Raw genomic sequence first — 17994 nt, 5'->3', positions numbered from 1 at the left:
TCACCTCTTTCTGTCACTTTAGAATTCCCTTAAATAGATTCAGTGACTTGGCACATCAGGAGAGAGAAAAGGTTTGGTTTCCAGTTAGCTACAGGTAGAGTTCAAACAGGGCTCATGCACTGTTAATTCTCATCAGTGAGGAAAGGGCAGTTCTTCTACCATCAGAGAGCAGTAATGTTCAGCAATAGGCAGAAGACAATACATAGAACCAATGCAAAACTTGCTTCACTTAATAAATGTTACTTCAGCCTACTTGTGTGTGGTTTATTTTCATTTCTGCATTCATTAAACTGTCCGTGGGCTAGATCCAGCCCTGGGTGATATCAGCTTCCACTTGTGGAATCCAGGTTCCAGAAGCTCTGGCCTCAGGAAAGTCATCTGGAAAGAATCAGCAGTGGCATACAGTGCTTTTAACTGCCAGTGTAGCACGACTGACAGAGCATCTGTCACTAAGCAGGGTCAGGGAACAGAAGCATGTGCCGATTCAGCACATGTCCGAGGTAGGCCCACTAACAGCGCTTCTAAAGCAGTCCCCACCGTGAAACACTGAAGGATAACAACAGAGCAAATGTAGTCTACCCTTCCCCAGCATTAAGTTCCCCATGTTGGGCAGGCACAGGATGATACAATTTGTATACCCTTCACCAAGAAGGGTGAATTGACTGAACAAACACTAAAGTGATGACAACCAGCACAGCTCATTTTCATGTTCAGGGAGCAACAGTAAAGCACAACTGTCCTCTGAACCTAGACTTGAACAGGAACGGGCAGGGATCTATATGCATTGCCTATTGTACAGTTATTGTCATATTTACAGTGCAGTTATGTGCTACCTTTACTTTAATGAGGATCTCCTATCTTCCTGCATAGCATGTGACAAACTCAATGTGGCAGAGTGAATGTACTCACATGGACAAAGGGAGAAGGACTGCCCCACTTTATCATAGTATCTAAACACCTCAGTCTTAATGTATGTATGCTCCCACCACCTTAAGTATGATCATCCAGTTTTACAGAGAGGCAATGACCACACAGTGACTAAGATTCTTACTCAAGGTCACAAAGGACTCAGTGGCAGAGAAGGAACTTGGGTCTCCCACATCCCAGGCTAACCCTTGCACTATCATTCCTCTGTCTAGCTAAGAGGGTCTTGTTTTCCTATTTAAAAGGAAACGTCTCACAACTGAAGGAGGCACTCCTACGAGAGAGCATTTTCAATGCTTTTGGTGGAAGTGCTTGCACATTCTTCCTGAAAACATATTAACAATAGTCTACTGTTTCAGAGCTATAATTTAAAATACAGAGATAGGAGCCTCGGCTGTAAAGACCTTTTTGCAAAACCTAGACCTATCCTGTATCAGGAATTAACTTTTAAAATCTTGGCACTTGATACTATGTGGTCCATCCTAAAGGCAAAATATTTGCTCTTCCCCAGTACTTGTATAAGCCCAAGCTGGCTCTCCCTTGTAACTGTGAGGCCTATTGGTTAGAGTACTCACCCAAGATGTGGAAGACCCCTGATTCAAATCCCCATTCTGCCTGATGAGGAGTCTTCACCAAGATCTGCCACTTGTCAGATGAGTGACTAACATAACAATTACGCTGCATGATCATTCTAATTGTCTTGCCCAATTAATATGTAAAGTGGAACAACTTCAATAGGACAGACTGAGGGATACCCAGCTCAGACTGTTCCAAAGTCTAGTGGTTAGAGCTCTCACCTGAGAGGGGACAGATCCCTGTTCAAATCCCTTCTCATACAGAGGGATACTTGAACCCAGGGCTAAAGGGAGGTCCTCCACCTCCTGCTGTTTGGAGTGGAATTAGGGGGGACTTGGAGCACTGGTACCAGATCAGGCCCCATGTGTGACTTAGGCACCCAAACACCCATCTTTTCTCTGGTTCATTAGGGAATGCTTTGGGGCTTACGTGGGAGATAGGTTTCTGGGTGCCTACAGTAAGGCAGTAGACAGGTAGAAATGTAGGTGCCTAGGGAACTTTTACTGCAAAAACTTAGGTGTCTACAGGGTTGGGCAGCAGCCACGTGGAACTTTTGTGGATCACAGTGGTGCCAAAAAATAGGACAGCAGCACCTAAGTACCCTCCTGAATCCCACCCACTGTAACTTACTTAGTTTTGTTGATGCAAGAGTTCTCTACTTAATACACAAGAGTACCAACCCCTTATTATTGCAGTAGCACCCAAAAGACATTAAGCACTTACCAAACAGGAAGAAAGTCCCTGACCTGAAGAAACTTATAGACAAAGTTACAGCTCTAAAGGCAGTTACTGCAAGAGGATTGGGTGGGGAAAGGAGACTTTAACACAACATAAGGATGGTATATCTTGCTGTCAGATGAATCATAGCTGTTCAAACTCACTTCTTATTTTTTAAAAACCCACTGAAAGTTTGCATGTAGAAGGCCTATGAATTTTTTGTTGAAGAAACATAACACCTATGAAAAAGCTGCATTTCATAGAATCATAGATTTTAAGGTAAGAAGGGACCATTATGATCATCTAGTCTGACTTCCTGCACAACACAAGCTACAGAATCTCACCCACCCAGTCCTGTATCAAACCTGTGTCTGAGCCATAGAAGTCCTCAAATCATGGTTTAAAGACTTCAAGGTGCAGAGAATCTTCCAGCAAGTGACCCGTGCCCCACATTGCAGAGGAAGGTGAAAAGCCCCCAGGGCCTCTGCCCTGGAGGAAAATTCCTTCCCAACCCCAAATATGGCGATCAGCTAAACCCTGAGCATGTGGGCAAGACTCACCAGCCAGACACCCAGGAAATAATTATCTGTAGTAACTCAGATCCCACTCCATTTAACATCCAATCACAAGCCATTTGGCATATTTACTGCTAATAGTCAAAGACCAATCTCATTATACCATCCCCTCCATAAGCTTATCAAGCTTATTCTTGAAGCCAGATATGTCTTTTGCCTCCACTACTCTCCTTGGAAGGCTGTTCCAGAACTTCACTCCTCTGATGGTTAGAAACCTTCATCACAAGCAATGCAATGCAAAATTATTTTGAAATTTCCATTTAAAAACCAAGTAAACTATGAATAGCAAAACTGCAAAATAGCCAATTGTTTTTGCTTTTAACTTAATTGAACACTTTAAATGTTGGGGAGATAGAGACATGTTCCTGTGGGTCAATTCCCTTCCTATTGAGACTCTAGTGACTGATGGATTTATACTAGGGATAAAATTAGCCCTGTATGTCATGTTTCAGTTTACAGCGAAGCTTATGGATGGATTTCAGAGATGTTGAATGCCTGCAGCTTCCATTCACTGCAAGGGGAACAGCACGTGCTCAGCACTAATATGGCTTACTAGAAAGGGGGGAATAGAATCAGAGGATTAGGGTTGGAAGAGATCTCAGGAGGTCATCTAGTCCAAACCACTGCTCAAAGCAGGGCCAACACCAACTAAATCATCCAAGCCAGGAATGTGTCAAGTTTGGCCTTAAAAACCTCTAAAGATGGAGATTTCACCACCTCCCTAGGTAACCCATAGTCACAGAATACTTTAATTCTTCACCAAAATTTTGCAACTACTATTTGTACCACCTTAAAAAAAGAATTACAGTTCAGTTAAAAAAACCCTGTAAGTATTACTATCACTACTTTAATCCTAACTGTGGACCTGTATGTGCAGGCAGAGGGTACAATCATATGGATTCATTTCTAGTTTGCAGTTTATAGATATGCCCCTATTGTATCAGCAGATATGCTCAATACCCCAGTCCAAATTATAATGCACCATGCTAGATTTAAGCCAGTGGTCCTTCCTGGTCATTTCTCTAGGGATACATATAGTGCATATATAGATGACCCTGTCTCTGAAATCCAGCAGTGTCCTTGTTTTCATGTTCCATTTACCAAAACTCGCACCATGTCTTAGCTTTTGTAAACAACTGCAAATTGTGCTTAACACACAGGTACTTCCAAGTAAGCTAGTGATTGGCAACAGGCTTATTGATCGCATAATATCTTGAGGGTCCTTTCCTATCAGGGCAGTCTCCTTGTTGGAGCTCACTAACATGAGACTGATTCAGCCCTCATCTGGGAACAGTCAAGTCCCCAATCTGACTGAGGACAGTGCTATACCAGTCAATGACAACAATTGTGAACCATTATATACAAGTAGCTACTGATCCAGACAAATGATGCAAGCACTTCTGCTCGCCTATGTGCCAGGGCACATACTGTGACCAAAAGGTTGATTAAAGACCAGTACTGATGGGATTAAAAGGAAATTCTGTGTGGTAGAATTGAACCAGAATTTTGTAGGTCAGAATGTTAAAGCAATGAATCATGGTGAGACATTAAAGGTTCAAGAAGCAAAATACAGTAGTCCTGGTGAACGTAAGTAAAATTCCTGACTTCAAGGAATACTATATTAGGACTACGTTAGTCCTATATTGTAGATCAGGACATCAAATATATCATGGAAGCGCTGTTTTATATGGCCCATATAGTATAAGGAAATATTACAGAATTTAAGTTTCCATCTTAAAAAGGGTTTAGCCCTCATGGTTGTGAAAATTCCAAAATAAGCTAAGCGTCAACTAATGCAGCATTTCTGAGTCAGCAGGCAGCTTCAAGGAATGTCAGAGTAGCAAACTCCTCCAGCCCCATTACTTCCATCATGAGGATGTTCAAGTCTAATGGTCATTTGACAAGTTATAGCATTGTTATTTCATTGCTGATCATTTTAGCAGATGGGATGAGGAAGAGGGCTGGAGCGAATTCCACACCAGGGGAATGGGGAGGAGAATTGGGTATTGCTAAAGGGAAGAAACTGAAGAAGGAACACCCAAAGGCATGGAAGAGACAGACACCGAAAAGCGGATGGAGAAGGAAGAAACAAAGGGTACAAATAGTGATGGCCCTAAAATGAGCCAGTTTTCCCTACAGTGATATAGAATGTGACAATACAGTACTAAACAAATATAATTTAAATTAAGGTATACTTGATCTTTGTGCAAACCTTCTATGGAGGTCTTTCTGTGGCTCAAGAGTAGTAGATATTTCTAAAATTTATACCCTGCCCAACAGACCATAATTAAAAATAGGATTTAGCCTTCTTCATGGGATGAGTTTGACACCTATGGCCTAAGATTGTAGAAATAAATTAGGATATTCTTCTAAATGAAGACATACCCACATTAGACTGCATTCTACTAAAAGGTGCAGGTGTAATATTTAGAGAGTATAAGAACAGCCATATTGTGTCAGACCAATGGTCCTTCTAGACCAGAATCCTGTCTTTCGACAGTGGCCAATGCCAGGTGCTTCAGAAGGAATGAACAGAACAGGCAATCAAGTGACTCATGCCCTGTCGTCCACTCCCAGTTTCTGGCAAACAGAGCTACAGGACTCCGAGTATAGTGTTACATCCCTGCCTATCCTAATAGCCATTGGTGGACCTATTCTCCAGGAATTTATCTAGTTCTTTTTTTGAACTCTATTATAGTTTTCGACTTTTGTTAAACAAAACCAACAGTGAATGGGTAGGTAGAAAGATTCTGTAGCGTTTTGTTTTGCCTCCAGCTAAGGACCTGATCTTGCAAACTATCACCCATTGCGTCCCTTACTCACATGAGATGTTCCACTGTCGTTAATCATAAATGTCACTAGTGGCATAGGTAAGGATTATTTTGCAGCATCAGGCTCCAAGTTAAGATCAGCTGTAGAAACTCATCGGCCTCTTCAGCATATAGGAATTCTAGTTTGAGCTTCGTATTAGCAGTATCAAACCTTTCATGTTAAAAAACAACTTTCCAGGTTTTAAATGTATTTATAGCAAAGGTGTTCATAGAAGACCTGAGGATTTTTAAACTGTTTATTAAGACAGTTTTGTCTAAAGGTGGTTGGATTCATTTGTTTTTTCCAATCAGACTATAACTTCACGATAGCGTTTTTATCTGGACAGATGTATACTGGTGTTTTCAACTTGGATCAGGTATTTTCAGCCTCAAAACCCTGGCTGAAACCCAGAGGATAAAATAATACAGAAACTTGGGAGCTGAGTCCACTAAAACATCAGATTTTACATAACAGGTTATACAACAGCCTTACTAAACTATTTCATAAGTTGTAGCTCAGCGTGCTCATGGCAAAACGTTTAGGAACTCAGATGCACAAACTGAGTAAAGTTACAGCACAAATTATTTCCTACAATAAGTTTGTCCTTCTGGTTTGCATTTAAATTCCATTCACTCAGTTACAGACTATGAAGTAAATGGCATGTTGGAAAACAAATGGCACAAACTGGTTACTTTACCAGGTGTTTTCGTCTCAAACAAAACCTTTGGCCTGGAAGAGCCAAACACACCTGACAACATGTCAATGGCATCACATCCACAAAAGATAACCAACTACCTCAAGTTAGACTATTCTCAGGGGACGTGAGGTAGGTGTTCATGGGCCCATAGCTGTGCCAGAAGCCATCAATTCTGCAAAAAAGCAAGTCAACCCCTTCCCCGCACTCCCATCCCCACTCCCCAAATGCCCTGTACCTTGATTTCCATTGAATACTTTTATTACATTGATAACAGCATTCAAACAGCTAAAAATGATCAAATATGCATTATTTCTCAGGCTTGTTTACTTAATCCTTAAATCACATTCCCTTGCTGGCCATGGTAAGCAGATTTCTTACCAACTACAGTAACTCCTCACTTAACGTTGTAGTTATGATCCTGAAAAATGTGACTAAGTGAAACAATGTTAAGCGAATCCAATTTCTCCATAAGAATTAATGTAAATAGGGGGGTTTGGTTCCAGAGAATTTTTTTTTTTTTGCCAGACAAAAGGCATTATATACATTTTAAACAATTTTTAAACAAGCAATTGCATACTACGCTGGGGAGGGGGAGTAGTGTGCATGTGCTGTGTGTTTACAAACATACTGTACATACAGTACAGTACTATAGTTGGGAGGTGCCCCCGCCTTACCCTACAGCCCACTGGCACTGCAGACAGAGGCAGGCAAGGAGGCTGAAGGTGCTGTAGGCTAGAAGCACATTGCGCAGCAGCGGCAGCTTCCCCTACTCTGCAAGCGGGGGGGGGGGAGCTCAACCCTCAGCCCACCCACTTCCTCCCTTCCCCCAAGTCTCCATCCTTTACCTGCCTCTTCTCCCCACCTCCTCCCTCTTTACTTCCCATGCTGCGTCCTTGCTCCTCCCCCCTCCCTCCCCTCCCTTCTAAACACCACAAGCCAGCTGACTGCCGCAGGCAGGAGGCAGAGGAGGGAGGGGGAGCCTACACACGGAGTTCTTGCTCCTCCCCCTCCCTCCTGCCTGGGGCAATCAGCTGGCTTGCGGCATTTAGGGGGCAGGAGGGAGGCGGGAGGAGAGAGGACTCGGCACAGGCTCACCCTCCCTCCCCCCTACCTGGGGCAATCAGCTGGCTTGTGGCGTTCAAGGCAGGAGTGGGAGGGGGAGTCTACACGCCGAGTCCTCACTCCTTTCCCCCTCCCTCCTGATCCGAAACGCCGCAAGCCAACTGATTGCCATCCGGGGGGAGGGCGCTGATCCATGGGGTCTGCCAGCAGGTGCTATGGGGGGGGGGGAGGGGCGCATAGGGAGGCTGCCAGCTGTGGAGAAAGCAGGCAGCCAAACAACGTAAGAGTGGAGCATTGCACAACTTTAAATGAGCATGTTCCCTAATTGATCAGCAACGTAACAACGAAACAACGTTAACCGGGACGACTTAAAGTGAGGAGTTACTTTATAGGGTTGGAATGCTAAAAGGAATCAAATAGCAGGTAAACCCACTATTTGTCAGCAGGATTACAGCATAATGCTGTCATGCTTGTTGCCCATCATGCAAGAGAGTCTGTTAATAATTACATTTTATCAATTATTAGCTGAAAAGTCATGATAAGTTAATTAAGGTATTTGCAATATCTAATTTTTCAAAAACTTACCACCTCTTGTTAAGTTTCACAGAGTTTAATTAATTTCCAGGGGTGATGTTAAACCAGGAAAAAGCAATCAGTTTGCCAAACAAATTAAACTTGTTACTGAAAGAGCTGAAGCTTAGAGAAGTTTGATCCTGCAACAGAAAGAGGATGTTTCTTTTTAAGGTGAAATCCCATACTGAAGTTATATTGCAGTAAGTGATTTTTGATCCAGCCTTAACTATTTTACTCAAAGGTATTGCTCCATTAGTGCTTCCTCTCATCCACCCGTTTAGCCTTGGTTCTCAGATGTACAGATACTTACATTGTCACTTATCTCAAAAAGGGCAGACTGGTGGATTTACCAAGGTACACATGCTGGGAATGTATGAACATGGTGTGCAAGGAACCTTGAGACTCTGTGGAGTCAATCACCTAATATTAATCCTTCCCGTTAAGTGCTTATTGGGTAAGTTTTTCTATCATGTTAGTGCTAATTCCATCTGATAATTTATCAACTTCATGCTCAAATAGTATGTCAAGCTATGGTTTCTTAATCTAGGGATCACGACACATCCCCTTTTTATGGTTGGTGGAAGGAGTGCCCCAAAACTTTTCTTGTTGTAATATGCAGCCATAGTACAGAAAGTGTTGAGAAATGCTGTGTTCAACAATAGAAACAATAATGGACCTAATACCAGGCCCTCTGTGAAGACTCCATTAATCCTTCCACTGAGGAAAGCAGCCATTCAACATATAATGATACTGTTTCCAATCATGTATGCAGTTTTTAAAATTTGCTACAAGACTTCACCATACCATTAGTTTTGTTTGATGCATCTTACACATCTTTTAGTCTGGAAGTTCAATTGCCATGTCTGGGGTCAGAGCTGTTCTTCTAGATTTCTTCTATACCGTAGGTAGCTCCAGGATATGTGGTTATTAGTGTCCATGCACCTTGTGCACAACATTAGAAGGTGAAGGTTTGATACTGGATCTGAGCCAGGACTTGTTTCAATATCCTTATGAACAGAGAACCGTACTTACCATTTATCACTCCTGGAACCTCTTCCTTTATTGAGAGAGAAAACCCTAGTATGGGTTAATGTATATTGTTTAGCACCAAACATGTGCTTGGTGCTGTACAGTAATTACAAAGACAAGGACCTCCTATCCTGAAAAGCTGTCTCAAATAATTCCGTGGATATGGTTCTCCCCATGCCATTCCATGCAAACACTCTAGTTTTGGTTAGAAGATCATTCTCACCTCTTCACAGGAACAGGAGAACACCTTGATCTTCCCCCTCAGGATAGCACAGGCAGTGTCACTTAATACCAAAGGAGCAGGGGGTGGAGGAAGGCTTCACAATTAGACCAAAGACTCAAGAGGAGGAGGTATATGACTGCTGAGGCCATGTGGCTAAGATGAGATGGGTGAATCCCCATGTAAAGAATGCCAACTGAGTTCCCCAGGCAGGACAGGAGGAGGAGGAGGAGGAGGATTTGGAAACTGGCCTATTAAGGGGGTTTGGCTAGTAGAGTGCAAGGGGATGAGCATTTGAGTCCAGCAGAGAAACAGCTCAGATGAGGGGAAATGGGAGAGGTTGCTGACGGACTGGATATGAAAAATAGGTTTTTTCCCCCTCAATTGGAGGAGATATGAGCCTGAACACACCTGTGCAGTCCAGAATGAGAGTGGCCTGATCAGAACCCACTGCTATTCCAACTTTTCTTCACACAGATGTTAAGCATATGGCAAAAATTAAAACCTTTGACAGTGCTGTGATCACTGACCAGTTTCTGATTCCATGTGGTTTAGGCTGCTAGCAGCATACAAAATAAAACCCCATTAGATGAGCTTGGAAACATATACCCACCACTTTTTTTACATTTAAGCTTTTGATATATCAAGTATTCACAGAGTGCTCCAGTTTACTTTTTCAGGATATAAATCAAACGTTGCAAAGCTGTCTGAACCTCAATCTTGAAACAATCTCTTGGATAGACTATTGCATCTTATTCTTCTATAAGATCCTCGCAACTGTTCTATTAATTTGAAAAACTCTTCAAGGTTATTTCAGAGATCTACTGCTCCCATTACATGTCTAAATATAAAGCAACCAGAGTGGAAATATTTCTTCTGAATCTGCTCAGAATTTCTAGAGTCACATTTATGAGTACATAATGATATGACTGCCTTTTACAGTACTGTCTATGAATGATGTATGGCTCCAGCACTTGGAACTCTATTAACAGCTCTTTACAGCACAAAGAGAATATTGCATTATGCTGATGCTAGTTAATAGAATAGAGTGGTAATGAGATGACAACATCATTTGCACATTCTCTCAAGCTTTTGACTTTTACTGCACTTTTCACCTGTATGACAGAAAAGATTTAGCTGCATCAGTTAACAGAAGAGGTGTTGGAGAAAATCCACTTTGAACAGATTAGAATATCATCATCATTCAAACTAAAACACAGCAACATTTATTTTAATTTCCCTACTTCCCACTGAAGAAAGAAGAGGAAGTCCATCCTGTTAAGGAAGTCTTAACATCCATGAAGATATAGTGAGGACTGCTCCATTTTCCCCATGCTTTAGTGAGTTTTCATTGTTCTGGCTACAACTCCCTCAGCTGTCCTACTCCCCAGTCAGCTGAAGAGTTGCTGCTGAGTTGGCTGGGGAACTCCCTAACGCCTGTCAAGATGCCAAGCATGATATCTCCACAACACTTCAATCCCTGTTGGTTTAGGTAATGATTGGCTAGGACCTTCAATTGAATGCTGGTATCTCACATGCCAATGCAGAATGGAGCACTAACATTAGGCCTCACCATCAACTTCCTTTTTTGACTGTTCACCTGATACTGCCCTTTTTCTTTTGCAGTTTCTCATGGAGAAAATATGCTTCATTACATGTTAAAAGACAACATGTGTATTGAAAGTAGCAATTTTATTTGAGTTAAAATTATTTACAAAAACCCAAAGACATACTTCATGAAACTGGTACAAACTATTTTTTCCTGCCGTTGGCTTTTGCTCCAAAGATCACAGCTGAGAAATACTGTATAAAATAAAAATAGGATTGGATTCAGAAAAGTACTCTACCGTTCTAATTTCCAATTGAGAGTATTTACACAAATATTTACAATGGAAAAAAGTTACTTTAAAATTTTAATTTGCAAGTTGGCCTCAAGTACCCTTTAATGCAGAGTTATTTGAGGGTTTAACACACAAAAAATGCACTGCAGTTCACAGGGTGATTTCTCCCCCCACCCTCAAAAAAAAATAATCTGTGTTCGTCAGTGCTTGACAATTAGTTATCTAAAAAAAACTGTTAAACACTGAGATAAATCAATTCCAATTCTAACAATTACCAGTGTAACAGAGAAACATAGTTCCCCCTGCTTTTTTTTTTTTGCATTACATCTATATTTTATTATCTCTTGCCATCTGTCCACAGAAACTTAACTGTTTAATCTTTTTGAATTCTAACTACTAATGAAAAGCCATTAATTTAAAATCATAAGACTAAACGGGCAAAACATATCCAACAAATTCATCCTGCCAGAAATAATTTACATATTTAATTTTACTAAGTTTCTCTTTCTATACTGAGATTTTTTTACCCAAAGGGAAAACACAACTTCAAAATCCCTTCTAAGTTACACTGGTATACTAAATTTTTAGAAGGTGATGAGAGAAAATGCAAAAAATTATGACCAACATAGGATTTTTGCCTCTAATCAGTTACTTCCTTACAGAATTCCCAACAATCTGCATTATCAAAAATAGGAAGACATAGAAGGCAGCCACTGTAAGTAAAAAATTTTTACAGCTGGCACTGATACAAAAGCACGAGTTTGTAACTTTATACATGAAAATAACACAAGATCTAAAAGCATGTTAGATTTCCTGTTATTCCCCCTCATTATACATAGAGCTAATATTTTTATGGCTTCAAGTTTTACAAATTCAGTGGAGTAACATGATGTAATTACCTATACAGGTATTTTAAAAATGTTGATGACGCAGAACTCTTAAGAGTCTGCAAATATTCAAGACCAGCATAATAAAAATAATTACCAATTTTGTTGGTCTGAATAACGAGTGCAAGAAAAAACACCTATATTAAAAAAAAACATCTAAATGTATTTTCTGGGATTTTTTGTTCCACTAAAGTCTCTAAACACAATGCTTTGTGAACTAGACCTCAACCTGAACAAAATCTTAACTATATCAGCATTTTAAGGCTTTGTGTTGTATGCATTAGACTTTGCCATACTACAGAAGAATGAAATAGAAAGATTATGTCAGCTGGAAACATTAATCCCCATTGGTGTTTTAGCTTCTTTACTGAATCGCCCCTAAAACATCCAATTTCTTTGTATTGAGTATTATAAAATATATCTTAAATGCTCCCTTGTAACAAATCAAAACAGCATTTCAAAGTTTTTGCTTAGTATGAAGTGTAAACTACCCTGGGATTGAACATTATTTCACTATGTCCTTTAACAGGGCACAACTCTTTACAGTTACTGCATTTTTTGATAATATACCCTTAAACTGCTTGATGTGTTTATGTTTTTGTATGCCTTTTAGAACTATGAAGCGTTATGGTCTATCAGCTTACAGTATATGGGCCATGACAGTTTTAGAACTGAGAAGTAGTTCAACCACCTAATTTCAATCAAAACAGTACAAAAATATAAACAATCCAATCCTTGCCTCTTTGGATTCCAACAATTTTAAATATAGACAGTAGTTAAAATCACCAAAGTATTTAAAAATTTATATTTTATGATTTTGGAATAATCGCGTAACAAAAAAGCAAGAGCAAATTAAACTCAAATAGGAGCGATACTGCTGTCCAGAACTTCTTTATTAGAACATTTGTTTGATACCTCAGTAGCTAAGCTGCCTTGCACCTGGCTGGCATGAAACAGTGGCTCAACAGTAAACAGCAGTTGCACTATCAGCAGCAAGTTTTTCCCCTTTAAACTTGTCATGAACGAAGCAGGAAAAAAAAAAAGGGAGGGTAAACCCTGCCAAAAATATTTAAATACTGCACTGCATTGATTCTATATTTATTTTCTTCAGAACCTTTTCCCCTCATTTTTGATAGTTGCAGATTGATGTAGTAACTGTCTTTTAGAAAATGCTGAATGCATGGTTACGAGACCAGGTAGCCTTAAAAATCTGAACACGAATGACACAGATGAATGGTCTTGGTGTATCTTCAAGGACTTCTTTCATGATTCCTTCCTTTGTCTAAGGGTAGCTCCAACATTAGAGTGCCTGCAGCGGAAGTTAAGTATCTAGCAGTGTTCCAAGTATTCAATCACCCTAGAGATAGATTTCTGGCCTGTTGTTCCAACAGCACACTGAAAACAAGCAATAGAAAACAGAACAACAAAAAAAAGCATTTATGACACATTATAAAAATCTCAAAAAGCTCTGCTCAATTTAGAACGCACATTTTAGTAAGACAAAATGTACTTTAGGCTGTGGTTCTGAAATATTTTCCATTGACTGGTCATATTCAAAGGGGAATAAGGAAGTGGTTTCCTTTCCATTTACTAGCAAAATAAAGGGTTGGCAAATGGACATTCTGTATTAAAAATGAAGATATCAACCCCCCCCCGCCCCCCCGCACAACAGAGCTGACTAGCAGAAGTGCTGGAAAGCTTTCATCAATATTAATATCACAAGTGTATGAGATAGGAAATGAAAGAGCAGTTTAAAGGTCAAAAAGTAACATCTGGCAATCTTAAAAATATGTAATACTTACAGTAAGATTCATGAAACTGAGAAATTTTTTGAGCATTTCAGTCATTATTGAGAAATCCCCTTCAGGTAAGTATTCCCTCACAGTTGTCACATTGATCTGAGGAAGTCAAACATCTCTTTTAAGTTACAAAACATTTTTTGAGCATTGCAATTAACATTAGAGGTCTGTATGTGTGGTGTAACAGTATTTCCTCCCTGCCCACCAACATTTTTCTGAGCTGCTTATTGCTGTAGTTTCTACACTTGAAGTCTCTCACTACGCATAAGATTTCCCCACAATTCCCATTGGCAAAGGAGTCCCAAGGATGACTTCTCACGACTAAGCCCTCTAGCCACAGAAGCTGCTACAGGTTTTTATATGTAACATTTTAAGTCAAGTCAGACTGCCCAGGATTCTTGAAGGCTAAAGAGATAGACAAAAGTATCCTACTGACAGGGTGAGAACTGTCCTTTCCAGTGGAATAATATTTCTATTCCTTAAGGGCTGAGAAATACTGACCTTGCACTTGTCACTGTTTCAGAACTGATAATTATATAATAAATCAGCAAGAAGCTGCAGAACAGTGCTCTTCAGACCATATCTAAACTCACTGTATATCTTGACAAGTCTGACACCTAGTCAAAAAATCACCTATTTCTTTTCTTTCTGAACACAACTGAGCTTATGCAGTACTAAATTTTTATTTATATTTAGAACTCTGAATTCCTAAATTTTAAATTTTAGCTCTGAAGAATACTTCTATAAGACTGGGAAACAATCATCTTCAAAGAATGCGGGCATGTACAAATTTGGCATTCTAAAAATCACTGGCAAAAATGAAATTCCTTGGACTATGATGGAACAATATGAAAAACTAACATTTAGCTAATATAGAAACTACTGAAACACAGTGAGTTTATAATTATAAAACATTTTCGCCAATTTTCTTTTCCAGAATAAATTCAGCAATGGGCTGAGACTAAACACAAGAAAAACCAGCCTGCAATATTATCAATTATTATTGCACTAAAAATATATAGTAAGTGAAGACCAGTTTAGAATGGAATATTACTGCAAACCTTGCGCTGAGCTATATATGCGCCAGCATGACCCTCCCAACAGAGTAAACTTACACAAAAACCTAACTCAGCAAAAACACTTCATGACTGCAAGTGGCTACTTCAATGAACATTTACAACCAATTTAGAATGAGTCATTGACTCATTTCCTTACTGGACTCTCCTGGCAGAGACAGCCCAGAAGCAGTGCTGTGTACGAGGCCACGATGCAGTCTTCCATGTGCTTCCCAGCATGTTGAAGGGCTGCAAAAGTAAGAGAAATTGCTTACACAGTACATACAATTTACAAAGTAGTTTCTTTTCTTATTAGAAATATATCTAAATTGTTCAGTGTCACTTCAAAGAATTACATTATTGTAGAACGAAAGTAAATTCCTTCCACAGCTAAGGTATCTCAAAGGACTTTACAAAACTAAGTTATATGCAAAATATAACGTATACTTAAACATGGGAGCCATTACATACTGAGCAATCTCACATGGCCTGGGATATTGGAACTAATTACCAAGAGGGAATATTGGCCCAAACATCGGGGTTATTCACTATGCTCTCTAAATAGCTTTATTATAAACTTAATACTACTACCAGTAAGGTGCACACACAATACAAAACACTACCACCACCACCACCACTGAAATACATGTGAACCTGGAAGGATATACCATCCTCCCTCCAACCTCATCTAAATGTCAGTTATCCTTCATGTATTTTCTTTATTACTACTAATATAGTATATTCCAGCTAGTGACCGAGAAGACTTTTGGGCACACCTTGGACCAAGCACTAGAAGACAAACTATAAATGGGCAGAAAGGAGGAAGAGGACAGAGAGGTGTAGGTGGTGAGACAGGGAAGACAGGCAGAGAGTGGAGCTGAAAAGTGAGACAGGAAATCTGTTTGGAGGGGAAGGAATGAGCTGGAGGGGGGCAGGCAAATGAAAGGAGATGGTGCATCTGAAGATCTTCATTCTCCAGAGATGGAGCAGGTACATGGCCACCTGGCCCTGGAGATACCAGAGCTCCTGGGAGAAATTCCCCAAGGATGGAGGGCACGAAGCCTTGAAACATTTCCATATGCAGATGCAGCTAAAATTTGTAAGTGGATGGGGACTGGGAGGGTGGGGAGAGATAAAGACTGTCTGGTGTGACACCCAGGGAAAAAAGTGAGTAGGGATGAGGCAAGATTCTGAGGGACATACAGAAATATTGTGGGAATAGAAAGGAATCAAGGAAAAGGGAAATGTGGAGATGCAATACAGTGGAAGAGAAATAAACATGGGACCTAAGGAAGAGGCAAAGAGATTAGCAGAAAAACTAAACGAAGTGAGAAAACCAAAAAGGAGAGAGAATAGGGGAAATGAGAAGGAAGAGAGAGACTATTAAATAAAGGGAAAAGAGAAAGACAAACCAATTTCAAGTTTAACAATAAGCTCAGGCAAGTGTGCACATGGCCATCAGAACATTATGTACGAAACATTACTGTATTAATGTGTAAGTGAAACAAAGGCTTTAGGAAATAATCTGAATTGAGGACAGGATCCAACAAAGTGAAAAGGGTATTAATTGTTTCCTTCACTCCTCATACTCCACAGCAACTGAAATGCTTTGTTCAAAACTTTTCAGAAATTTCACATGTGGATAGACACCAAGCTGAGGACACTTCAGCCCAAGGGATTATACATCACTGGAAAGTGGAGAGTAAAATGGAAACTCTTATGCAATCTTCACTACAGAGGCAGCTATATTGCAATCACACAGTTCCTCCCCTCCCTTCAGCTGACCAAAGCCAACTGATATACCTTTATTAAGGTCAAGTTCTTCATCATCCTCTTCCTTCTTATCTTTCTCTTCAGTATTATCTGCCTTTTCTGTGGAGACCCACTGAATCTCTCCACTCGTCTCTTGCCATTCTCCACTCTTATCATGCTGTGCAGTAGGAGCTTCTTTGATCAACTCATCTGTCTGGCTCTCTGCCAGCTGTGCTGCTCGTTCACGCTCAAGGAATAGCTGGCAGGAAAATTTGAGGAGACATTCAGTTATAGGCCAAACCCTAAACAATACACTAATATTCTGAAATGTAATTTCCCCTTCCCATGTACACACCTTCCCATAGTTTTATTCTTCAATATTAGTCTTACTAATGGCATTGGAGGAAGGGATTATTATTCAAAACTATCTTGACAGATGGAGAAGTGGTCTAAATTAAACAGGATGAAATTCAATAAGGACAAAGGCAAAAGTACTACACTTAGGAAGGAATATTCAATTGCACAAATACAAAATGGGAAATGACTGCCTAGCAAGAAGTACTGCAGAAAAGGATCTGGGTGGGATACTGGTTCAAACTAAATATGGCTCAACAATCCAATACTGTTGCAAAAAAGCAAACATTATTCTGGGATGTTAGTAGGAGTGTTGTAAGCAAGACAGGAGAGAAGTAATTCTCCCACTCCACTTAGCACTGATAAAGTCTTGAAGTGCATACAATGTTGTTACAAAGAAAAGGATAACAACTGTTCTTAGCTACTGAGAACAGGACAAGAAGCAATGGGCTTAAATTGCAGCAAGAGAGATTTAAGTTTGACATTAGGAAAAACTTCCTAACTTCAAGAGTAGTTAAGTACTGGAACAAGATCACTGGAGGTTTTTAAGAACAGGTTAGACAAAGACATCAAGGGTGGTCTAGAGAATACTTAGTCCTGCTTCAGTGCAGGGGCCTGCACTAAATGACCTATCGAAGTCCCATCAAGTCCCACAATTCTATGATCATTATCCTCTTTTTAAAAGGATTATACAGATTTCATGACAAATAAGGGTGGAATGCCCCCTGGTAAAGATCAAAGGCAACCCGATTCACCGCTTTGAAGGATAAAAATACAAGTTAATATCATGATTTGAGTTAGAAACATTTTCCTGAATAACAAATACAAATTTTTCTTTGAGATACCGGAATACCCAAACTGCACTTTTCATTTGTAAAATGTTCAGGATGATATTACTCTTATAGGAATATCTGCATTTAACTTATTTTCCTGTTCTCCTCCACCCTTCCTTTTACACCCTACAAATTCATAGTCTTTTTCCTGTAATCTCTATTTTTTGTTCCCACCCAATTCCTGTTTTAGTTTATTTTTATGCTAATTTTTTGTCCCTCTCCTAAGTTTCTCCAGCTCTCCAAAATGATCCACTCCATGCATGAGTAGAGCAACAAAGATCAATTAAAA

At 39.9% G+C, this 17994-nt stretch overlaps 1 protein-coding gene across 6 annotated transcripts in view; it reads right to left on the bottom strand.

Annotated features, from left to right (window-relative positions):
- Positions 1-10857: 10857 nt before the first annotated feature.
- Positions 10858-17994, bottom strand: part of WAPL (WAPL cohesin release factor) — a 126639-nt gene continuing 119502 nt past the window's right edge. For 2 of the 6 annotated variants that reach the window (XM_008170259.4, XM_008170258.4), the window contains exons 16-19: positions 16570-16777; positions 14927-15015; positions 13715-13810; positions 10858-13307 (exon numbers count right to left, since the gene is read on the bottom strand). In XM_008170259.4, coding sequence (XP_008168481.2) covers positions 13242-13307; positions 13715-13810; positions 14927-15015; positions 16570-16777 — 459 coding nt within the window. In that variant the 3' untranslated portion in view covers positions 10858-13241. Of the gene's footprint in view, positions 13308-13714; positions 13811-14826; positions 15016-16569; positions 16778-17994 lie in introns of all 6 variants that reach the window. The other 4 variants (XM_065551834.1, XM_065551833.1, XR_006175509.2 and 1 more) reach the window with 3 other exon arrangements.

Source organism: Chrysemys picta, chromosome 7 (genome assembly GCF_011386835.1).
Source record: "Chrysemys picta bellii isolate R12L10 chromosome 7, ASM1138683v2, whole genome shotgun sequence".
Taxonomy (NCBI): Eukaryota; Metazoa; Chordata; order Testudines; family Emydidae; genus Chrysemys; species Chrysemys picta.
Note: the sequence above shows the minus strand (reverse complement) of the source record. Positions and strands in the feature narration are given on the sequence as shown.